The sequence below is a fragment of the Numenius arquata genome, chromosome 11, assembly GCF_964106895.1.
Source record: "Numenius arquata chromosome 11, bNumArq3.hap1.1, whole genome shotgun sequence".
NCBI lineage: Eukaryota > Metazoa > Chordata > Aves > Charadriiformes > Scolopacidae > Numenius > Numenius arquata.
This window is the reverse complement of record NC_133586.1, coordinates 43,524,405-43,550,034: the sequence shown is the minus strand read 5'-3', so window position 1 is coordinate 43,550,034 and position 25,630 is coordinate 43,524,405. Positions and strand designations below refer to the sequence as shown.

Genomic DNA, 25,630 nt, shown 5'->3' with positions numbered 1-25,630 from the left:
CAGCTGCAGCTTGCTTTTTTTTTTTTTTTTTTAATTTTTTTTTTTCCAAGGGAAAAAAGATCACGTAGACCTCAGCTAGAGCACTGCTGTCTGTGCAGATAAATGAGACCTGGGGTAGGGGAAAGAGAAGACTAGACAAAATCTTGAGAAATCAGAATTATTTGAGTTTGTGCAGGGGATGACTTAGCTGAAAGCTTGAAGCTCTCATCCTTGAGCATTTGACGCTCCTGGTAATTTAACTGAAAATGTGAATATTGGGCAAGGAAGTACAGTAAGCGTTCAGAGTGGTCAGAGGTGATTCTTGATATTTTTAATATTAGTTGTAATTCTTTCACTGGCAGAGCGCTGCGAAGGGTCCATAACAATTCCTTTCCATCTCTGAGTGGCAAATACTTGTGTGGAGATTTATTGGGCTCTCAATTATCACTCAGTCACAAGTGCAGCCACCTTAATCAATTACAGGACGTGGCCAGCAGCCAAGGAATGCTCAAATCCCCGCGCTGCCTGCTCGTGCTGTATGACTTTCACCACCAAGGCAATATTTTTTCCCCTTATAAAACTCACGAAACAAGTATTACAGGATGTTTTAATCGGTGTGAGCAGATGGTTGCCTCCACCCTGGCCCGGCACTGGGGACTCACTGGGCTGTGAGGGGGTCTGTAGTGGGTGGTTTGAGTGCCCTCATGGAGGTAGCGGTGGTTTGGGTGCTCCATGGTGCAGTATCTCCAGGCTGAAGATATCCACCAGGGGTCATCCTGGCCTGCTTGCTGCAAGGCCGGGGGGGGTGTTTGGGGTGTGCTCAGCCCAGGAGAAAGCAGGGTCACCCCCTGCCTCCTGGGACCCTGGGCATCCCCCAGCCCTGCTCGCCCACCCTGGCACAGCTCATGGGTTAAAGAGCATGACACAAAAAAATGCAGCTGTTTACATGCTAGTCTTTAAAAAGTGATTTATTTCTTGATATATCTATCTGATTAAAAAAAAAATAAATGCTTATTTAGATGTGTTTACTCGGTGCAGAAATCACATGGCATGTCAGGCATAGCTCAACTGCACTAGAAATTTGTTTATGCATCTTCCAAATTTTTTTTTTCCTAATGTATCTCCTGAAGTAATGTATTGAGAATCTCAGTTTTCACTTGTGCAAAAGGAAGAAAACTGGCATAGTCCTTAGGGTTGCTGGGAAGAGCATGAAAATAAAAGCCTTTAAGACTCTTTAAGCTGAAGATAAATACAGGGAATTCAATGTTTGTCTATTAAAAAATGAAAATGTCAGGAGTCATTGAAGGGTTTATTATTAATATTAGAATTGATAGTACTAGTGGAGCTATAGTGATCCCTCTAAGATGTCGTCATTTTCATGGCAACAGAGTTCTTGCAGTCAGCCTTGGCTCTAATAGATCTTCTTTTCTCTTCATTGTATTACTACCCGTGATGACCAAAATAAAAACCAGCGGTTCACCACTACGTTACCTAAGCACTAAGCTTTGCAGTTGATACATCTAGGCCTGTGAGGCTTCTTTCTGTTCCTACTGGCACTGTGAAAGGGTCACTTTTTTATCGTATTAATAATTCTCAACAGTGGTAGCTCAGATGTAATGTAGATGCTGGTTTTCACGGGTCAAGTTCGCTTTATTGTCTCCTGGAAACTCTCATGTATCAGGCAAAGATAGATGCTGCGTGTCACTGAGTGTCGTACTGTCATTCACATTTAGAAGAAGGGATGGAAAACAGAAGTTAGTTTTATGTGTGGATTTAAGGATTGAAGAATCTCTCTAGACATCTCCAGAATTACACAACATAAAGGAGGGGGGAAAAAAGACTTCCCCCCACAACCCTCCTCTGCTACACTAGATAGTTCTGTGTGACTTCAGAAAATTCTTTATTTCCTCCAACTGCTGATGTGCAGCAAAAGCAATTTGTATTGGAACTTTTTTCTTCCCAACTTTTCATTAAACACGCACAATAATGAACTATTTACACTTTATTTTTTCAATAGCTGCAGCAAAAGATTATTCTGCTCTGCACACCCGAGAGCACACAATAAAATAACTGTTTGGCAGTGGGAAAATGCCCTGTTGTCTTGCGGTACCAGTTGGTATTATGGAGGTTTGTTCGGTGTCTTATTTATAGTAGATTGCACTTGGAAATGTGATACAAAACAAACACCAATGTTCCAGTAGCTTAACCATGCATCAGATTTTTACTTTGATAGTTATTTTTATTTTAAGCATCTTTTATCATGACTCAAAAAATTACAACGGTGAAGGGACAGTCAATCTGCTGAGGTCTCAGCATCCGCCTTCTTAAAAGAAAGATAATGTTCCACGTTGCGCCCTCCAGGAATGCTCCCAGCCAGATGTGTATTTATGCTGATGCTCCCTTACGCCGCCCGTAGAGACAGTTTATTCCAGTCACGAGACCTCCTCTTGCTGCTCGTGAGAATCCTGTGCGTGGAGAGTTTATAAACTTTGCTTCTCTGTTGATCTTTTTTTATTTATTTTTGTACTGCATGTGAAAAGCCCTTTTTTTCCAGTCTTTAAAAACCTGGTTTCCTTTAAAGAAAATGAGGCCTAGGTATGAATAACCTGCAGACTGCAGTGATCTTTCTCATCGTTTTGGCTCTTGCTGACCTTTGGCTGGGCTTGTGTTTGTGCATGCAGGTATGTGTGTGTGTGCTCCAGTTGGAGACGGAGGGTTTGTGCTTTAGTCCTGTCCACTCTTCCTCTCCAGCAGGGAGGAATTCGGTGGAATTTTTTTTTTTTTTTTTTTGCAGGGATACAAGAATGCACAGAAAGCACATTTTTTAAAAAAGTCTAGCTCAGTGGTAATCCTACAAAAGCGAGTATTTTGTGGAGAAATGTTATCCAAGTATTTCTAGTCAGATTTCAAATAAAATCCTCATTGGCTTTCTCTCTTTTTGTCTAGCGTGGTTTCCAGCTCCTACCTTTGTGCATTACTAAGCAATAAGCATTTCTTGGCCAGTAAGCATACTGGTGCTTTGTTGTGTGCGTTTACATGTGTGAGGGAAGCCTTCTTTCAGGAGAAAGACTAAAAAAAACTCATTAAGGCAGTGGAGAACAAAAATTAATTATTTCATTACTTTTTTAGCTTGTGGTTAGAGCAAACTGTTGTCTCCTTGTTTTAAAATCTGATGATTTACACCCAAAAGGTGCGTGTGAGCCTTTCCAGTAATTCTAAATGTTTTCAGAAATGCCTTTGGAAAAAATGAAGAAAGTAACTCTCTCTGGTGCTCTGTTGGTTTGAGGATTTTTTTGGGCTTATGTATGTTTTAAGAATGAGCCACAGTCCCAGTCGGGCATCGGGGTCTGCAGAGAACCCCTTGGGTGGGATGTACCTCATCCTCTTGGCTGTTGGATGTGGCTGGTCACCGTCACCCACGTCCCTCCCATCTGCAGTCGGATGGATGTGCTGGATACTCGAGTGCCCTCCCAGGACCTCTCTGGGACATGATGGGCAAAGCCAGGAGATTTTGATAACTTTATTTTTTTTAACTTGTTGAGTGTTTTTCTGAAGGTAGATAATATTATCAGCTTTGTTTTCTGAGTTCAAATTTATACACACACACACAAAAAAAAAAAAGCCTGCACCCTTTCAAAGAGATGGAGAGTATCGTATTCCCTGCCAAAGCCAAATGCTGCCTGGGTGGAAAATGAGAGACTTTCTTTGGGAGGAAAAAAACCCAAACAAGCTGCCTTTCTGCAGATACCTTTCAATGATAGATGCCGTAGGCCCATTGCAAACCCCATAAAGCTTTCACAGCATAGGTGAAAACAAGTTACTGTATCTGGAATACAAACAATATTGTAACTACAGCTTTTTTACTAATTAATGGCCCCGTTTGGGTTTTATCGAGCCTAAACCTTCTCTGAGCGTGGCCTTGCGTCTGCAGCTGGCAGCTAGTGGGTTTGGGTTTGAGTTCAGGCTTGGACCCAGGGTTAAAATACCACAGGTACATACTGGTGTGACCAGAGCATCTCACTGTCCTCAGAAATTTAGAATCAGATGTTGTTTTTGAAAACTTTCCTCCTCTGTTCCAGATCAGTGAATAGGATGTTCACTGTGCCTGGCTGTACACCTAGAGGATGGTGCATGTTTGATCAAGAGACCTGAATACTTTCTTGGATGTGGGAATGGTGACAGTGTGTTTGAACCAACACCGAGTATCTGAAGTCCTTACTCAGGCGATAAATATTCACTGATCTGGCTAAAGCACTATTTACTCTCTGTATGCTTTGAGGCCGTCTCTATTTGAAGAGAAATTCCTTCCAATATTTTTCCTGGTCAGTTGTTGGATGGAGGCTGGCTCCGCTTTCAAAGCACTTGTCTTTAATACGCATCAGGTTACCCTGAGGTAAAATGGAAACCTTAGATGTTACTCCTGTAAATAAATGTTTACATAATACATTGGACTGAACTTCTCACCATTGCATGTCTAAGAAAAAAGGTCACTTTTGACATCAGTAACCTTTAGAGCGCGATGCCTTTGCCACACAGGTAAAGAAAGTTACTGTGCATAGCACATTCCTTTCACTGGATCAAGAAGGTAGGAGAGGTCAAACGTTACTGCTTCCAGCTCCCAAGGCTTGGTATTTTAAGGTTTAAAGGCAAGATTTGGTTTTAAGGCATGGGTCCTGTAAACAGCACCTGCCCAGTTTTGCTCATGTGAGTAATTCCATTGAATTCCCCGCCTCTAGTCAGGTATGAAAAGCTAAGTCTGTAACGTGGGTCTGTGTGGGGTCAGGGCCTCAACTCTTCATTTCTAAATGAGAAATTTCCTATAAAACGTTTGTGGTCACAAAAGATAGTGGGTCTGGATTTGGAACCAAGTAAGTATCTATCTCTTAGTTTTACTGCGTTTGTGTCAAAACACTTGCCCAGCACCAAACATAAAATTATTACCTTCCTGTGAGTCAGCAGCAAAACTACTGTCGCGTCAATAGATTAAGGATTTCTCCCTGGACTTAATCCAGCAGATGTGTAGCCGAAGAGGGAGCTTGGTGTTCTCCGGTGGAATCCATCCTGGGGGTCAAAACGTCATCCAGGTGTGCTGTGATTGTTGGGTCTTGGGAGCAGAGCCTGTGAACAAATCCCATCAGCTCACCCCCTCCGAGATACTGGGGGGGATTGTCGGGAGCCCTGACCTCTGTGTTGTGGGATGCAGTAGAACAGGAGATCCTGACCATAAATGGATTTTTGCTGCCTTTGTTTTTGAAATATTGGCAAAACCTGTAGGTTTTCAGACACCGTAAAAAAAACTGAAGTAGGAGCTATGATGCTACAGTCTCCTGCCTTTATATATTTCTTGATCTTTGTCCAAAGATAATACAAAATTAATAGTATGAGTGATTAGCTCCACCTATGCCGGTGACGATACTTGATGGCTTTTAATGTGCGCTGGTTCCTTCTTCACTTCCCTGTCCATCTCTCTGGCTCCTCCCCCACAATTTAGAGGTGGGGGGGGGGGAAAAAAAGTTCTTTAAATAGCAAGCTCTTTGCTTTTGTGATGTACCGGGCAGCCTTCCTGGCATGGCCTGGCTTACCACAAGAGCAATCGGGAAACCTTGTTTACAGCTCCCAGGTTGGTCAGGATTTTGTTGTGGGCATTATTTCACATACTGGGTTGGGTTTTTTTTTTTGGCCACCTAAAAAAGCCTATATATCGCCATCCAGTTGTCTTGCATGTCCCCGATGCTCCACTTGTAATATTAATGAGCCCTTTCCAGGACATACAGTGCTTTCTTTGTTCTTATAGGAGCCGCTGGGGAGGGGGAGCGGGTGATGCAGGGAGCGGGGCTGGTGTCACTCAGCCTGGGGACACGCCGGGGGACACGGTCCCGGCCGTGCCAGGGTGGGCAGCGAGCATCGCTGGCTGCAGGCGCCTCTTCCCGGCACCCGCAGGAAGGAGACCCCTGCGTCGTTAAAACGTTGAAGGGTCTGTGTTCTGAGGGTGCCAGGGGTGGGCACAGGGGATGGGGTGGCGGCGGATGGCGGCTCCAGGTGGCAGGCGCTGACAGCTGGGTCACATGATGGCTGTCACCGCCGGCTCTGCCACCCCTCGGCCTCCGCCACAAGCATCCCTTGGCTTCCAGGAATGTAGAGGCTGGGGGGGCACTCTGGAAGGAGGCCGCCTTGCTTTGTCTCCCCCCCCCCCCCCCCATTTCTCCTTGTCCGAGCAGGCTGAATTCCCCACGGTGGCGGTTCCCGGAGGTGCAGGACCGGCGGCCGCAGTTGCCAGGGGACTCGGGTCATGAGACTCAACTCCGACCGCGTTCCGCTGGAGGAGGAGGAGGAGGAGGAGGATAGATGGGACTGACATGTACGCTCCGGCGGCTGCCAGAGCGGCGCTTGGCTTCCCGATGAATTAGATCGATCCCCTCTGCAGCCATACGCTGGAAGAGAGAGAGAGAGAGAGGAGAGAGCTGGGGACGACGGGCAGTATTTCCTCGAGCAGAATTCCCAGGCTGTGCGGGAGAATTCCCGGGCTGTGCGGGAGAATGGAGGGGCAGGATTGGGGTTATGAAACTCCAGGGCAGTGCAAACGCAGCCTGGTGCAAACGCCTATCTTGCGCTTCAGCGAACTACTTTCTTTAAGGTGGTTTTTGTGATCCTGTTGCTAGGATTAAGGCTTTTTTTTGCATTGCAGCATGGAGAGTCTTTTGTTTGAGTTAAATTCAGACCTCTTGATATGTCACCTGACAGTCTTGTGGTTTTGGATGAATATGGCTCATTGCTATTATTAACCTGAGTTGGCAGCCGGGCACAACAGGAGTTTATAGGGATTTTGAAAAGTGGAACTGCTCGGGGGACAAAGATGCTTCCCAGGTACGGTCGCTGCACAGTTCTTGAGATCGTTTTAATTATTTGAAAGCTTAATATTTTCACTGTGATGAAAGTATTCTCTGCCAGAAATGTGAAGCTTTATTTATGATTCTTACAGTCGTGTGTTAAATGGCACTAATGTATTTTTTTTTTCCCTTGAATCGGTTCTATTCTGTTACAATTTTGCAAAGGGAAGCGCAGTCTACTTGAATAATGTAAAACCTTGTGTTCGGTGCTAGTGAATTTAACTGAAAGGAACCGTGTCTTGTTTGTGTGTGGCTTTTTTTATTAAAACAGGTATTTCAAAAGAGCACAGAGCTTGTGTGTGTGTGCATGTATGTGCATATGTCTGCATGCGTGTATGTGCTTAAATCAGCTAAAAGCTGAACAGGTACTTTTTGAAAGGACATACGGGAGGTAGTCCCCAAAATATTCTGTGAAATTACGAATACTAATTTCAAGTTCTGAAGCTGTGTGAATTGCAAAGTTACTCAACATGCTGCATGCCTTTAACAAAACCTTCCATCCTACTTATTTTCAGTATCACACTCCAGATTATGATTAATGTGTTGACTAGACTGCACCTAACCTATGTATATTATGTCTTTTTGCTTGTGGAAAGGCATCTGGCTCATGTATTGGATTTTTAGCGTGTAAATTAGCTACCTTAATGAGAGCCAAGTGACTTGGTAGAAGGGAGAAAAAAAAATGAAAATAAACTAAAGTCAGCTTCATATACAGTTCAAGAATTGGACAGAGCCAAGGACCTTGGAAGCCAATTGAAGTTTAGGTCCAAGTTTATTATACCGAGTGCGAAATATCAGGCTGACGGAGTATGTGCCTGGTGCACAATATGTGCTTAGTATAAGCAGCAGAAGTTTCCTGGAGCTCAAGTAGTGCAGCTATTCAAGGTGAAGATCGCTAAGCTGGTCACTGAATGAGACACATTCATAGATGAAGCACGGAGCTGACCTCTACTGCAGTGCCTGTGGCCGTGTCACCCTCCTTCAAGAAATTAAAAAGGGGAGGCTTGTATTTTTTTAAAAACAAACGTTATTTCCTTGTGATTTCTTTAAAAATGTAACTGCTACAAGCAGTCACCCATCCTGAGTGGTTGTCCCTGAGATGATCCACCATCTATCAGTTCTTCCAGGCTACCCAGGGAATGGGTCCGTTGAATTTTGCGAAACCCCAACTGAGGTCAAAGTGACAGAGGGCAGCGTCACTCAAAGTGCTGGGTAAACTCCTTCGGAGTCAATCGTCGTGGGCTCCCTCCGTGGCCTTGGGCAAGTCACAAACGCTGGTTTTTCTCTGCAGAATCAGCAGGCGTTCACCACAACAGTCACACAACCCTGCAGTGACCTCAACTCTTGTAAAGTCAATTATCTTGCAAAATTTTTTCTAAGTATAGGCCCCGTGGTTTCTCTACTTCAGGGATCTTCTTCCTCCTTGCAGCCTTATGGTCGTGTTATGTCACCAGCATTTAAATGGGATCTCTCACTGAAAATGCCAACGTGGCAAATCAGCGATGCAAACTGGATCATCCTTATCACAGGAATTCCGATAAAGTACTTTGGCACCTCAGGTGTTATTATTAAAAAATAATTAACCTACCCATGCCTCTTTACAAAAGCTCTGCTAATGGACGGCCTTCCAAAGTTGGAAGCATCATTAACATGCCATATTGCTCTCTTCATTATTTCCAAATTAGTTGTGCTCTTTCAGAAAGGTGTCTTTGTACAATAATGGTCAAATAATAAGTGAATTACTGAGTTGCAGTAAGAAGGTATTAAAATACATAAATACCTTCCCCTTGTGTACTATATACTCAACTTTTGTTGTATCTTCTCAAAACCAAAAGAGAAAAAATCCAGTAACAGATAATAAAAATGTGCAGAGGAATTTGGGCGGGAAAAGGGAATCCCTTGTTGGAAAAAGCGTCTCAATCAGGGGTGAGAGGTGTATGATATGATGGTTGGACTGGGCAAGGACTATTTGCCGCCGCCTTCTGGTCATCTTCCCTGTAACAAAGCAGGATCCTAAATACTACTAGGTTTATACGCACAGGTGAGCATGCTTTGATGTGAGTGTACGTGGAGACAACCTGCATCTGAAATACCCCAATGGCCCCAGTGGAACGGTCTCACATTTACAGTGTAAGCCCTTCAAAAGAGGGATGGTCTCTTTGCCTAGCGCTTGTTGTAGAAGTTAGCTGGGTCCAAGCACTGCCATAAGAACAACAGGGCACAAAGAGGATCGTCTGCAGGAGTTGGAGATAAGCCCTGGGGATCCCTGTACCTCTGTTTTCCTACTCATCTGAACAGGAGTAAAGCAAGATGTTTCCTCCCGTGCGGAGGGCACGGGGCGAGGTAGACCTGATGCCTGCTCTGCCCTGGCTCTCGCTGTCAGGCTTTTAAAAAGGTGCTAACATGAAAACCACGCAGAACAGATAAGCTAGCATAAACTATAAATATCATTTGCGTAGATGCATTTAAAAATAGTTGGAAGTGATTCATCACCAGGCAGTTTTTATAACTATGGGTAACATGATGTAGGAAAACAATAGTTTGACTGATAGTTTCAACTTACTTTTTCAATGATTAGTCACATGCTGGTTTTGAGCAAACTGTTTTACAGTTCCTACCTGCTTAATATCTCCATCAGTTTGCTTCAATTGCTTTTCTTTAAGACTTCTAAAATAGCTGTGTTAATTATTAAAAAGTAATTGGATACTACCTAAGCCGTGTTAGTATAAAATTGTTTTAAAAGTCGAGTCTCAGGGCAGGAGGAGAAACAGTGTTAAAGTAAACCCTTAATGGAATGAAGAAGTGCTGTTTGTGGGGTAGTGGAAACAAGGAGGAAGGAACATGCTCACTTTCAATTACAGGGGAAAAGATTGTATTTTAATTGGCGGAGTGATAACGAAGGATTTCTGTGTCTGTCATTTCATCCGTTAAAGCTTGCAGAGAGTGTAATAACACCAGCTGAAAGCCATTCAGTTACCTCTTGCTGAGAAATATCTATGGCAGTGATAAACTGCAGGAGTTAGATACATGAGAAAATCCCTCCTTGGAGAGAGTTTGGAGTTGGGGATTGCCATGCAACTCGCAGTAGAGATGTCAGGAAGCCTGTAATAGGTCTGTAAGTGTAAGCTACAAATATTACTCCTGGTGGTTGAATGTGAAAAAAGCAGGAAAACAAAACGGGTGAAAGAGCAAGAAGAGCTGAACGATAGTAAGGCTTAAGTGTGAACATGCATTAAAGTATCATTTTTCAGGCCCTGATTTCATTATAATTACTTTCTAATAATTTCATCATTATTCACGTGGAAGTTTGTCTTTCTGTCCGAAATAATTCCTTTCCCTGTGTGCTTTCTACCTGCCTTAGCATCTCTGCAGGGGGTTGGACCCGATGACCTCCCGGGGTCCCGTCCACCCTCAACCCGTCTGCGAGGTCTGGTTTGATGTGATTTGTTTCTGAAGTCTCCCACACAGCATTTACACATCGATGGTTTCTACCCTATTCTATTCATATCGGTATTTCTGAACATCTTACTCTAGAGGAATTGCTATTTGTGTAGTGGAAATCACCACAGGACTGGTGTCCTGCTCAGAAATAATTTGTTTTTCACCATTTCTTCTCTTGCTCGACGTGTGAACTCGCAGCACTAACTGTGTGGCAAAGTCGCAAACGCTTCCGCCCGTGAAAAGATTGTTGGGGTTTTCTTGCTGGTGGTTTTTATGTTTGTTTGTTTGATCTAGGTTTGTTGTTGTTTTTATTTCTTTAAATATAATCAGTTTCAAGGAAAGATCAAAGAGTGGTAGATAGGTCGGGCAGGAAAAAGTCCTCATTAACCAGAAGAGCGTGGGAGCTAGAGACTCACCTTTCATTAACATTGCTAGAACACTTGATTCTACATCTCCTGGTTTGCCTTTAAGAATCTCAAGAAAACTTCAGTTAAATGTCAAAGTTAGTTTCCATTTATAAACAGAACTAATTATATTCAGAAGATCTAGGTCAGTTTTCATCTGGCTGAAGAGCAGCGCAGGAGTATTGCCCTCTTACATTTGTTTTGAGAACGTGCCCTCTGTATTGCACCCAGGAATTTGTCCGTTTTGGGGATAATCTATCCAGATATCAAGTTTAACGGGACTTTAAAGCTGCTGACAACAACAGCAAAGCTATTCTGGGTCCTGCTTCCTCCAGAAAAATGTGCTTCGCTGGGAGGTGGGGGGGGGCGAGTCGGGGGTGCCCGCCTGCCTCTGTTTACTGTCTGTCTAAACGAACTTTCCCCCAGCTCTCTTCAAAGTTTCTTCTGGTTTGGGCAGTGGCCCGCTATTGCCAGGGAATGTTTTTGCAAGGCTGAAATGTGCTTAAGGACTCTATTATGTAACAGAGATAACACTTATTGGGAATTATCACAAATTACGATGGGTAATATCTACCAAACGCTCGTCTAGAGAAAGTTAAAATGTCATGTGAAGAAGCTGAGAAGTAAACAAGCTCTTGTTACCTTGATCAAATATGTTTCCGAATACAGCAAGGGTTTTATATTTAGCTTTCTCTCCTCTTAGTGTGTAATCTGCTCTTGGAGCTTTTTATAAGTAGACTTTCCTGAGATCTGGAACAGCTACTGCCCTTCTTTGCCAGTAATTTCAAAGTCAAATATCAAAAGTACTAGGTAATGGAAGACACGCTTTTGTCTGAGTGTGAAGGAAATTCAAATGCGTTGCAAGGGTGGAGCAGGCGATAGCACCCTTTTGGCAAGCAATTCGCTGTTATTGTCACATACTGTTTCTTTATAGGAACCACAGTGGCCTGTCTGGAAACAGAGTTTGCAGACTTCCATTGATTTCGCTTAAATATTAGGAGATCATGGAACCAATCACGGAGTCGGTCTATGATTCTATGGATTTTGTTTTCTAACATTTACTGAAATGCAGGATGGGGGTAATGAGCAGAGCCCTGGTAGATGTAAGCTCTGCTCTGAGTTTGTCCCTGTGCTTGGGTTCTGGTACAGGATTTGCTCCTTTTGGCCTCTGCTCTTGGGGTGGGCATGTCCCTCTGTGGACGACGCTTGGCTTTAGGTGCCCAAACAGAGAGGGAGGGCACGCGGCTTTTTGCCCCCAAATCTAGACACTGAGTTATTTCAGTTTCAAGTTGCTCAAGCTTTTTTCTTGTAATAACTTGCTTTTGACATTTGTTGCACACTATCTTCTCTGCAGCTTCTGTTTTTCTTTCCGGTTGCTAAATGGTGGGGCTGAGCAGGTTAGGAAATGGATTTCCTCTCTTAAGAGACCGAGTAACTGTATGTCTTGGTGCTTATTTTCACCTCGCTGGGACTACACCAGCGGTAAACCTGTGAATCTATTTTGGACAGTCTTAAAACCTTCTGATAGGCAACCATGGCTTTGGTGCTTCTCTGCTGTCACCTGTTATAGAAGTCGGGTTACAAATCGTCATTAGTTTGCTGATCACATAAAGCATGGACATAGAGAAGGAAACCTTTTGGTTGGTGAATTAGAGGGACAGAGGAGAGGAAAATTAACCACAGTCTTGGAGTCGAGCATGCCAGGTTTACTTTAATCCATATTATCGCTTATGAGCGTCTTTGTTTCTGAAATAAATGTGCAGCTCCTTCTTGTAAACTGGGAGCCTGTATCCTTCATTGTCGGCTGGAAAATTCCAGGGCCTCGTTTCTCACTTCTTGGGGTTCCGTGCTAATGCTGTTTGCCTAAAAGCCAAGGATAAGGAAGATAGAATTTCACTTGATCTAGGAAATGGCTCGTAACTGGCTGAAAGATGATTCCTGTTGGTTTCATGGATAGAGCAGGCGTCTTGTTTCCTATCTTCCAAGAACTGAGAAGGTATCAGTGAAAATGGATTCCCAAGCCCAGGGCAATAGTGCTTGCTTTAAAGTGATGGCTGGCTTTTTAAAATGGGAATTTAAGATGATGGCTACAAAGCAGCCTTAAAGGCAAGATTATGCGAGGGTATTGGAGCCTGAGCCCTCCAAGTTCTCCTTTTGCAGAGCACCTCTGAAATCAGTGGCACTGGGGAAGGCAGAGGCTCAGGAGAGCTCTCCTTGTCACGAACTGCAAAACCAGTTTGGGAGTAGGTGTGTTGGAAGAGGACTGGTGTGTGTTTTGCTGACCCATGCAGCAGCATGGCCCTGAATCACAGGGGCTTAAGTGGAGATTATTTCTAAGTCTGAACGTAGTGAGGACCTGAGTACATCGTCAGGCCCAAGCTACACGTGGCTCTCTCTTCTTCCTCAGCATCGAAGCACATTTATTAGTGTGGATGTTGTAGCTTATAACGCACGGATGCTACTACAGTGTTTGTGAAACCTGAAGAAGGGGAGGAAAGGTACTTTACGTCTTTTCAGTGCTTTGCCAACCCACGAGGCTGAAAACCTGTGACTGAAAATGCAGAAATTCATTACTTAAGGGAGAGGTCAGCGTGAATATATCGATCTTTTTCCTTTTTGATTTGCGAACGCTTTCAACCTAGTGCTTGCAACGATGAGGGGCTCTCTTTTTGTGTGCCTTTAAACACAAAAGCTGGGTTCTTCTAGGACTTTGATTTCCAAAAGCTGGAACTTGAAGAAAACATTAAATATCACAAGACAGAGCATGAGAGCTAGGAATGCTGTGCACATCGTCGTATATGGCTGCAGTGGATTGGTGCCGTTTGTGCCAGTGTAATTTGGCAAATGTAGGGGAAAGAAAAAACAAAAGGCAGAGTTCTGGCTGCGGGATCAAAGGGTTTGATGAAATAGCATTGCATTTGCTTGACTTCATGTTTTAATAAAGTGATATATACAGATGATGTAGAAAGAACAGTGTAATAAGGATTTGTGGTAATTGATCCTTCTTCTCTTTTATTTTTTAATTAAAGCTGGCCTTTGCCGGAGTTTGACCCAAGTCAGATCCGACTGATTGTGTATCAGGACTGCGAAAGAAGAGGACGGAATGTCTTATTTGACTCCAGTGCTAAAAGAAAAATAGAGGATGTTTCAGTGTCGGTGAGTATTTTACTAATTTGCATGGTTATAGTGTGTATTTTTTAAAATGGCAAGATTGATAAACCACAAATGTTCTGTTTTATTCACATTAACATTTAAACTTCAGTTATATGCAGGGCTATACTTAAATGCCTGTTAAGTTGCAAATTATTCAGGCTTCAATGATTTCACTCTTAACAGCTTTAAATACTGTAGCGATCTCCTTATTCTTGGGCTCATCTACTTTCTGGTCTTGCAGAGAGAAGGATTCCTTCCTGCAGCTGCAGCAGGCAGCGCGGGGGGCTGAGGGGCATAAACTGATATTTAGGGATTTATGCTTTTATGCCATGGTGGGGTCTGCATTCTTGATCGGACGGTCCTCCCAGTCCTGTGTTCTCTGCTGTCCCGTTTGTTAGCTTTTGCCAATCCTTCCTGTGCTTTGCTGACAGTGTTTTGACACAAAGTTACTTGAAAACTTCTTCTCTTTTTCCTTTTGGCATGGCCTGCATGGTAATCTATTAATTGAAACTAATGGCTGCAAGTCAGATGAGGATACTTCCTTCTAAGGGCTCTGGCCAGAAGATTAATTTCTAGCCACAGTGCTATTGTAAGTGGTTCTGTGAGGTTGGACAACTTAGTTCGCTACTTTGAACTTCCTTTTCACCATCCCTAAAAACATTTGCAAACCATTTTGAGCTCTGCAAGCAGAAAGCGCTGTGTGAACTGAGATTTATGATCCCAGTTGCTTTTACCCATAGGACCTGCTATAAGTTCTGTAAGCAGAAGTACGCAAAATACGGTTACCTCCAAGCCCTGGTTTTCACGTTGGGTTGTTGGAGCACAGCCAGAAGATTCTTCGTCCAGCTTTAGAAACTCTTCCGGGCTATTGCTGAATGCTGCCAGCCCTATGCTTCTCATCCTGGTCCTGGGTGCCTCCCATCTCCACATATCCTAACCTCTGGGAGCCACTTTGTGTCTCATCAGGCACTAACTTCCATCCTTCTCCATCGCTTACTCTTAGCACTTTTATAGCCATGAATCAAGATCCCAATTTCCTAGTTCTTTGCAGGAATTTGTGAAGTAAAGCAAGTTTCACAAAGGTTGAACAAAACACGTCTTTCTTTTTAATTTTAACTGTTAGAATGGCTTTATAATTTGTAAATAAATGGGGGGAAAATGAGGAGAGGAAATGGGCACAAACTTGAATATAAGAAGTTCCACCTAAACATGAGGAGGAACTTCTTTCCTTTGAGGGTGGCAGAGCCCTGGAAGAGGCTGCCCAGAGAGGTGGTGGAGTCTCCTTCTCTGGAGACATTCAAACCCACCTGGACACGTTCCTGTGCAACCTGCTCTGGGTGGACCTGCTTTGGCAGAGGGGTTGGACTGGATGATCTCCGGAGGTCCCTTCCAACCCCATGTGATTCTGTGATTCTATAAGTTCCTGCTCGTCTAGGTGTTCTTGCCAGGAAAACAGGCTTTTAAAGACAAGAGATCATTAGAAGTGGTTTATTGGTATGAATTGCTGGCTCTGCTTATTACTATTACTTCATCAATTATAAAGTATTACTTCATTAATAAGAAAGATGTTACACAGTATAAATCCTCTTGCCGTATTTCGATTGATTTCTTGCAAGCCTAAAACCTCTTGATAGATCCGTACTTGCACAGTGAACTTGCAAACTTCACTGGTTTGGTTTATTTCAGAAAGATCGTTGACTGTGGCAGCTCAACAGCAACAGAATAAATGGCTAATAATGAAGCTAATACGGTTCCATATTAATCTTGCCTTTATTTTTCTTTGCTAAAGGCGAAGGGGGAGAGAAATATCTGTACTCACCATCTCTGTGAAAGGAGCATGTGAGACTGGTGGAGGAAGATTGTTCCCAGGGTCTTTGAAATGCCCAATACTCATCTCTAGTAACTTGATATATTTCTTCTTTTTTTGTGGTATTAGGAGACTTTGAAAGAGAATGTATTGAAACATTTGCTTGCCGTGCTGTCTGCCTTCAGCAGCACTCAGATAATGTCACGTCAGGCAAAACTTTCCTTGTAAAACAAAACTTTGCAACAGCAGAAACATTTTGCAGGTAAAAACGTGCCGGAGAGTCCTCGGCTCGGCTTGCTGCGAGCTTAGTGCAGGCTTGTACAGTTAGCAGTACATGCTGGCCATTTTCAAGGAATCCCATTGTTTATTTTTCTCGCTCTTTATCATGATTTTCATTAACAAAGACACACCCTGCCTATACAAAGCCAGATCTTGGCTCTAAGCACATTCCAAGGCACTCTTGCCCTTTCGCAGCGAGACATGTGTGTGGGCCGGGCACTTGCCCTTCTGAAAGGGTATCTGTTCACCACGCCACAACAGCCAACACTTTCTGCATCTTCCCCCCCCATTTCCTAACATGATTTATGCCTCTGGATTTACAAATAACACTTGGGAAGAGATTTGCAAGAGTGCCTGGCAGTGGCCAGACTGTTCTGGGTGAAGTCTCATCATTCTAATACAGAGAACCGGGAGGGTTTCAGTTTGCTTTATGTTGCTGTACAATTCGGTTCCCATTTTCTGTCGCTTCTGAGATGTGTAGGAAAATTGTCTAATTGAAAGCAAGTATAATTTAAAAGCCGTATGCCTGCAGCAAGGTGAGATGTGCTTTGCTCTATTTTATATTTCTAATCTCTACATGTGTCAAGAGTTGTGTGCGGTGGACCAAGGTTGAAGATGGCTCGGTCATTTGAATTCTGTAAGGGAAGGTATGGTTATAAAATTTAAGGAGCATCAGAGCGAATTTTTCCAGACGCAGATGTTTCAGGAAATAAAACAGTAGGCTCTGACTATTTGATGAGTGAAAACTGCAGAGTTTGTGCTCGCACCAAGCTGGGCTCTAATTATTCAAGCATTACTGGGCTCATATTATCCGTGAGGGAAATGTGAATGTAACACAAATAAGGATTTTTGTGTTTTCATTGGATATTAAATCAACCTCTTTGTGTCTTCAATAAAGCTAAATATCAGGTAAACAAGAATTTTGGGAGGGTATTGCACGGAGACGCAGAGAAGGCAGCTGAGAGTTTGTGGTGTGGCCATTAAAGCCTTTTAATTGTGCAGGAGAAGCGATGTTTTCCCCGGGTCTCGCTAGAGTTAAACTTGGCGAGCGAAGCCGAGCGGACGCCTGGTGACTCGCAGGGCTGGCGGCTGCCGCACCGGGAATGTTGGCCGAGGGCTGTGCCAGGCGTTTCCAGCGAGGCCAGGGCAGCTGTGGGCACTTGGCATGGGGCAAGCAGAGAGATCCCCTTTGTCAGTCCTATACCTTTTTTGGTGCTGAGCAGGAGAGGTTCTTCCCTGTCTTTCCAGGGGATGGGCTATTGATCGGCCAGGCTCTCTTAAGCAGAGCCCAAAGGCTGCTGCCTCACGGGCATCCGAAAATTGGGCAACTCCCCCGTCTGAGCTCTGCCAGGGCATCCCAGAAGAGAGCGACTGCCCTTTCCAGCCCTGTGACACCGGGTCATGAACAAATGTATCATGAAGGGGCATTTGCATATTGAGTACACCAGGGCAGCCTGTGATGCCAGAAGTAGACATTACTGATGCCTTTACTGAACAACCTGGGTCCACACCCAAACACCCACATCCCGTGAGCTTTTGGGGTATCGAAGCATTTCTACGGGCAAGGTCATGGGTTTGATCCCCTGTTTCCTCTAGAGTTGCTCCAGAGTTTGTTCCTCATCCTACTGAGTCTCTCTGATGAGACGGTATTACTTGACTTGCAGGTGATAGTGTTACAGCCCGTGACTGATTTCTATTAGTGTTCTCGTTTCTGTGCTTGTCTGCTCCTTTTCCTCTTTTCCTTTTCCTTTTCCTTTTCCTTTTCCTTTTCCTTTTCCTTTTCCTTTTCCTTTTCCTTTTCCTTTTCCTTTTCCTTTTCCTTTTCCTTTTCCTTTTCCTTTTCCTTTTCCTCCCCACCTGCCTCCCGCTCGCAGGTACCCCCAGCCCCACTCGCTCCGTGCACGGTGCCTCGTGGCCGTGCCAGGTCCCACACGCGTCCACCCCGCTGGGCTTTACTGAGTTCCCAAGCCGGGAGCTGCGTGTAAACACAGGTACGCTCCTCCAAGGGCCGTGACACCGGGTTTGAATTTCAAATCAAGCACAACAAGCAGCTCCTTTTCCTTTTCAAGGTGCAGAGGGAGGGCGGGTGGCCCGGCCAGTGCTGAGCTTTCGGCCTTGGCTCTGCCTTTCCTGACCCCTCTGTGCTTGGCTTCCCCAGCTCACGCCGACCTTCCGCGAGGGCTCTGCTGTGTTGTACCGTGCTGCTGCTCTTGTGCGGCACGTGAGCTATGCGGCCATAAATGTCAGCGTGCAAAGGCCAGCTGAAGTATGAGGAATTTTCCTCCAAGGGCTGGCAATGGCCTGGGATGAGGATGCCACAGAAATGATGCCACGAGAGAGAAGTGGGGAGTAAACCAAAGAAGAAGCCGGGAAGGAGAACCATGTGTCAGGGCTTTCCTCGGAGCAGGCTGAAGGAGTTCAGGGTTAACGATCTCGTTTAACTGCTCGTTGTCCCTTTTATGTTGTCCACTGGTGACAAGACAGTGTTTGCCATTAGGGATTTAACTGGAGAGAGGTGCTGAGGGACATGTAAGAAGCTAAAAGATTTCCTAAGACCAACCTGGAGGAAGGCGTGGAGTCCAGGGAGGAAGAAGAAGGGGTGTCAAGGGACCGTGAGGAAGAGGAGGGAGGAAAGAAAGCAAGAGCTAAGCTGTGCTTGCTTTGTGCACGTGCTGAGTGGGGATCTGGAGTCTGAGTGGTTTGACTGGGAACGGGGAAAGACAAGGAATCAGACGAGGGCAGTGATTTGTTCCCAGGTCCCAGAGGCAGAGAGGATTTTCAGAACCAGCATTTGTTTTGGTTTTTTGAAGAAATGAAAGAGAAAGAGTGACCTGAGTTGCAGAACTGGAGATTTAGAGATGCAACTTGGATTTGGGGAGCAAAAAGTTCACTTTTGCCGTGTAACCCAGTCGTCTTTCTCTTTGGGGTAATTTAACTGGAAGGTCATATGATATTTGATCTCCTACTGTGGCAATTTCTTTCACTCCAAATGTCATATTTATCCCAAAGTAGAAAAAAGGCATGCTGTTCTAAACAAGCCAGGATTAGCCACGTGTTCTAATATACTTCAGCACTGGATAAATGTTGAACAGCAAATTGCTTTGAGGGATTAGTAATTGGATAGTGAGCCTTTTTGCTGTTAGGTGAGTGGTGTGACATGGAGCCTCTGGTCTCTCTCTGGCTCTCAGTGGACAGGTTCCCAGTGAGCCAGGCTGGGCAGACCAGTAAAGACACCAGCTGTAAGCGCAGGGACCGAGTCCCGCCTTCTTATTCTCTTGAAACAGAAATAGAATTCTAGTGAAGTGGGCGAGCTGAGGGTTGTCTCTGCTTCTTGCACTGACCTCTGATTAACAGGGGAACTTGACAACTCTGGAAATAAAGGGAGAACAGAGCACTTGCCAGCTGCATTTTAAGAGAGAAACCTGGATTTTTATATTAGCAGTTGAAGGGAAAGAACTCAAGCCTGTTCAAGTTACTCTCATGTCCCAGGTGGATGCATACATTTAATTACATGTTCAGACCAACACACATTAATGAAGCAAAAGAGTTAATTTATCTATTTCAGAAGAATATTTCATCTTTGCTGAATGACCTGGTCTAGAAATGAGGTATGGAGGTCTCAACGAATGGCAGCTTCACTCGGATAGATAGATTTCTCTATCGCTACCACCCCAGTGGTATTTGAGCACCTGCTGTTGCAGAGAGGTAGAAAAGAGTAAAACATATGATGACATTTCTCTTTCCTTCTGTCACTCGCAGCCCTGACACACAGACACAGAGTCTGGATTCAGTTCAACACACCAGGCTCCTTTCAACTGTCTTATTATCCCTGAATCAAAACTTGCCCAGCAGAAATTCCTCTCCCTGTGCACAGCGCCGGGCACGTTCTTTCCACTTACTGAGGAATTTATAGACCTTGTGGTGAAGAGTTAAAGGTCTTTGCTGATAGAGGTGGAGAAAAGGGATTCCAGAAGCAGAACTGTGGAAGAAAACTACTTTGTACCCTGTCATACTATAAAGACATTTTACTCTGTTACCTTCAGTACTACCTGATGGGTCTCCAAGACCTTCAGCAAATGGTGACCCCTGATGTAAGAACTGGGGCTGCCAGGAAGCCTTTGCTATCTGCAACGAGTTGGCAGAGAAAAGACCAAAGAGTGTGCCCGCAGCAGGGAGAGCAGCGCGGCAGCTGCCCGCAGCATCCTTCCCGCAGCATCCTTCCCGCAGATGTTCTGCTCTCCAGCAAAAGTCAGCTTTTAGGAGGGCTCCAGCAGCACAATGGTTTGTTGTTTTTGTGTGTTTGGGAAGAAAATCCACAACTTTGAATCTTTCCCTTGCACAGCTCCTAAATAATTAGGTTACCTCTGTATTTTTGGAAACCTAGCTTGAATGACTTTGGAATATTATGTTGGAGTGCAAGTAATCCCACTCCTCTGATGCGTAGTATCTTGAAATTTGTACCATCTGAAATTTCATTGACATTTGGAGTCAGAAACTGCAGAGGAGAGGGGTATTGCAGGTACTTGATCTCATTGTCCAACAGGTTATTCTTAAGCATGTGCTAACTTTGTAAAAAAGCAAATACCAAATTTCATTAGTAATCTGCATTTTAGGAGGGATTTACTGTTCACAAGGTTCTGAAAAGTGTTATCTGAGAGATCCTGACCTCCTTCACAGGCTCCTTGCAGGAGTCTTGGGTCATTAAACTCCACTGCAAAGACCGAACAGCCATTTTCCTGGTTTGCTATTTAAATTAGGCAACTATTAATTCAAGATACCAGACTCCCCAGTGGATCTGGGGAAAGCTGCTGTGCAGAAAAATGCAGTGACAATGAGAAGAAATTATTTAAAAGTAAGCAATTTGCAAAATCAGCCTGTTTTTTAATGCAGAGAAATTTTTTTCACCTGTAGAAATGCATTTGCTGGCTTTAGAGTCTCAAGGAAGCTTAGTTATAATTGTAACTTTTTAAAAGGAACTTTCAACATCTGATGGAAAATGCAAGCTGAAATGTGGTTCGCCTGCAAAAGCTTCTGTAACCCTGTGGATTTTTATGTGGTTTTATCACATGATGCTTGCCTCGCCGAGGACATTGTTGTTTGTGTCAGAGATAAAATGCAATTCTGGTTCACGAGTTCCTACTGAAGTCATATGATGATCATTCACATGTCCCAGCCATTGTGTACTGTGCTCCAGCCACAGAGACTAGCAATTAGCAAATCTACGTATTGCAGGAATTTCAACGTACTCGCCACGATGTCGTAACGAGAGGATAACCACTCTGGGCGGCTGAAAATGTCAGTAAAGCGCAGGACTCAGCAGCTCGTGAAGGCTTCCTTCCCCTCTGCCACAGAATTCCTGATTTCTCTGCACATTTTTCCTTCAGGCTTTCTGCGGCAGCAGCTCTCGGATGGGAGCGGCAGCGCAGCGTGGAGCTCCATAATCCCTGACATTTTCTGCTGCTTTGCTAAATCTCATCCACGGTTAGGGCCAAATAAAAATCAACTGACCCTAACCGTGGGTGAGATTTAGCCAAAAAAAGAAAAAGAGAAAAGTAACCTGCAGAGCCTAGGACAGAGGGATGGGATTCCCATCTTGTCCCTCACCAAAATCCCTCCACAGCACTAAGGGCAGTCACCTTTTTGTAGAGTTGTTGCTGGTTATTGAGCGGAGTCGTGGAGGTACCACCCTGTGCCTCGGGTATTTCACACTTTTCTTTATGCCTTTTCAATTTTTTCATAGCTGTTAACAGTTGAGACATACTCATGGTTTTGAAGGAAGGGGGAGCTTGTGATGCCAACCTGTGAGTCCAGAGATCAAGCAGGGCAGCGCTTCTGTATTTCCATCTCTCCCTTGAACCGCGCTTCCAGTAGGGTTTGCTTCCAGCTTGCTCATACTGGTTTGGTGATTGTGCAGGAAATGTTAATTAAGAAAGTCTTAGGGCAGAGCCAGTATGTAATTTTGAGCAGCGTAGACTATTTCTGTCTCCTGGCACTGCCCATTAGCAAATGTAAATAATGTCAACCTTATGTGAGTGTTTTGAAGTGTAATGAGTGCGTGAAAAGTACGTTGAGATCTTTAGGTGAAGAGGGGGTTGCCTGATGCCAGTGTAAATAGCATTAACTAACACGGATGCTGATTCTGCCTGGGATGCTGAGATTCACAGGGGAAATCACAAGTATTTATAAGTCATCCACAAAACGGTAGTGAAGCATCTGCGGTGCCAGTGATTGATAATGCTGCGCTTGTAGAGCGGACACAGGCGCTACCCATCCCGTGTGGCAGTTCCAGCTCCATCCAAGCCCTCTTAACTCTCTTTTTTGCTACGTTTCCTCTCTGAATCTCTATCAGAAACTACCCTTTGGGCCATTTCTCCATCTTTTTGTGAAACTTTTCTGGCTTTTCTATGACACTGACTGTTTTTCAGCTTTGCCTATTTTCAGCCTCGTTGTACTGAACACGAGAGGAACGTGTCACCTCTGTGCCACTCTTTAAAAGGACTAGGGCACTTAGACACAGCTAGGGAGAGACCTATAAAAATAGTATCTTTTCTCCCCACCTATCCTCGTAATGTGAATCTCTCTGGAATTACTGCTTGTTTATTCCTAATTACTGTGTTTTCCTGTACGCTGTGAACTGCTCCTTGTCATGATCAGGCCGGCATCGTTGCTCTGGAGGGCTGTGCCCGTCACCCTGCGGCGTCACCTCCGTCCCAGTGAGATGGGGACAGATGGGGCCTGTTGTTGCCATCCTTCCCTTGAGAGCATCGGTACCATCCTTTCTCCTAATCCTGGGTCTGAAAAAGCCTTTTGTAAAGCTTCAGAGTCAGATGGCTGCTTAGGAAAAAGGAGTTGGAGTGACCTGTTAGCTCCTGGATAGCTGGAAGTAAAACACCTCAGCTTTCATACAGCCAGGCTGCAAGAGACACACTAACGAATATTCTTTTAATTGTTTTCCTGGGGTATAAGCCTTTCAGCTGTTAAACATCTCACCTAAACAGGTAAGTACAACGCTGCTAAACAGTGATTTTTGGATCGTGGGTCTTAGTGTGTCCCATATGTTGTCTTTATTTCAGAAACTCTGCAGCGATGCTCAGGTGAGAGTTTTTGGGAAATGCTGCCAACTGAAGCCTGGAGGAGACAGCTCTTCTTCCCTGGACAGTTCAATCAACTCCTCATCTTCGTTCTCTGATCCAAAAGAGCAATGCCCCAAATACCAGGTGAGTCGCTCTTCCTTTTTTTTTTTTGCGTAACCCATGTCAGATACTAACGGCAGGTGAGGTCCTGAATGTTTTAAACCTCTTGAATTTAGAGGCTGGCGGCGGAGAGCAGTTTTTGGTCAAAATCAGACTTTGGTTCTGACTCAGTAGCGTTGAATTCTGCAGCTTGGGTTTGAACGAGTCTAAACACAACCAGCTGGTTCTCTCGGGATGTCTCTTGAGCGGCAGCGATTTCTCCAGGGCTTTTGTTCTGTCTTATGACCTGGGTGATAACACTCGTTCGGTACCATCAGACTTGGCACAAACATCTTATCTTGGCATAGGTGAGGTAGTTTATTTTACTTTATTGCTAAATGCCAGGGAAATAAGAGAGAAATGCTCTGTCTGTAGGGATAGTCCCTGTAACAGCTTTGTAACAGGGATTCAGTGCACTTGAGTTCCATTTTACATAAGAGATTTTGGCCACGAGAGCAGTTACAGTCATCTGACACGGATATATTTCTGTCATCTCTCCTTCCATGGATCACAAGTGTTTTATATTAAGCCACCTTAAAATAGAACTAAGCCCTTCTACTCTTTGTAATGAAGTAATTGTGTGTTTGAGGGAAGCTGCTATCTCCACAACCTATTCTGAAGTACAGTACTACTGATGTCTTAATCTACCATAGACATAAATTAAGAACCTTTCAGTGCTGACTTTCTCACTGTCGCGTTAGCTCTGGCTATATTTGGCGAGCTGCGTATTCTTGTTTTCTCTTTCTCATCACACTCTTTTCCACAGCTTTAGTGAGGTGGCTGAAGATCTGTTTTCCATTCCTCCCTTCCTGGAAGGGCATGTAGCTGCGGTTATGAAAGGAAGAGACGTTTCTGTCAGCAGCTTCCTTCCAGCACAAAATAACCTCCTTCGTGCATTGTGTCACCAAGAAAAATGATGCCCCCCACTATCCAGAAATTGTCTCTCCTACTGGGCAGGCTGCGTGCAAACAATGGTCAGCGTTATTAAAGGAAATTAATTTTAGCGGTTGGCATGACAGCGTATTTTAAAGCTGTGGAAAGTTTTCCCTTTTCAGTCCCTGTTTCCTCACGCGTATTGCTCCGTCAGAGTCTTACCCAGTTGAGCTGAAGTGATGTGTGACTTTGTGACCGGCCCAGAAAGCGTGCCAGAAACTTTCAGCTTAAGTTGGTTTTCCGCAGCCTATTTGTTCTCAACTCTCTACTGTGTTCCCCGTACTCCTTCCAGGCTTCCCCAGCACGTGAGGAGAGAGCCGTAAATACAAGAATTCTTTACTGCACAATAAAAGTTTTGTATCAGGTATGCAGAAGGGCCAGAGTAAGTTCGTCCAGATATCGCTCAGCCTGGCATTTCCTATCCTCTGTAACTGCTCTATCTCGTAACCTCAGAAGTTACCAAATGTATTTGCGGTATTTATAAGTTCTTTTGTTTGTTTTGTTTAAAGCTATAAAATGGAAGTCCAAATAATACAATGCTGCAGGACTTTTTAAATAGTTCTTTATGTTTCCTTGTTTAAATACGCTTTGACTATATATGATCAACTTTAATTGCAAGGTGAAATACAGGGTTTTGTTCCAGGCTTCCATATTTTTAATTATGTCCTATCCAGATCCCTCACAAATGTGATTAGAATCCATTAAGGTGAAACTGCATATGGTTCTAAGCTCGCCCATGATTATTTGCACGTTCTGACACCAGTGGTACCTCTGTCCCTGCTTGTCGGTGTAGTCGGGACTGAATGTCTTTCTGATTTGTTGATCACGACATTTGACATTTATTTCTGCGCTGTGTTTTTAATTTACATCTTAGTTATCGGTAGGAGAATATGTACAGTAAGTGGAATATTAAATGTGGTCAATGTTATATTCAGAAATGTAATTTCCAAATCCTGCAAATTTTACTACCTCCAATATGCTAATGTGCAATAACAAACATTTGTGGATATTTTATGTTCGGTTTTTATGGGAGCTGGTAAATACGACCTGGGGAATTGGTTTGTGGCCAAGCTGTCAGTGCCGGAGGTTGTGCCCTTTTTGCCAGATGCTCCTTGGCTATTTTTTGTTTGAGTTTTTAATATTTAACCCCTTTCTTCAGTTGATTGCACTCTACTTTAGTCTTGAGTGACCTTTATTTTGCAGCATTGAAGGCCCAAAGAGTTGAGCTGTAGCTGTAGCAGTGTCTCCATATTAAATGCATTAAATGCGTGCATTTTCTGTTATGCATGGTAAAATTATTGTTATTAAGTGTAGATGAAATGCCAGACTGAAACAGGCCGTGGGTGCATCTCATCATGCTCTTTGCCTTCAGCATGGCTTGTCTCTGTCTCTCAGAGGAAAGGGAAACCCCTATAATTAAATTTGAAAGCAGCTGTTTTTCACTTGCTTTTTTTAATTTGGTTGCTTGACAAAGAAAATCAATACTTTAGATAAAAGTATTTTTTTTCAGCTTTA

General features: G+C 44.0%; 1 protein-coding gene across 1 annotated transcript in view; it reads left to right on the top strand.

Moving 5' to 3' along the window:
* Positions 1–25,630, top strand: part of FNIP1 (folliculin interacting protein 1) — a 70,129-nt gene that overhangs the window by 16,334 nt on the left and 28,165 nt on the right. The window contains exons 2-3 of the mRNA XM_074155811.1: positions 13,741–13,867; positions 23,024–23,167. Coding sequence (XP_074011912.1) covers positions 13,741–13,867; positions 23,024–23,167 — 271 coding nt within the window. The remainder of the gene's footprint in view (positions 1–13,740; positions 13,868–23,023; positions 23,168–25,630) is intronic.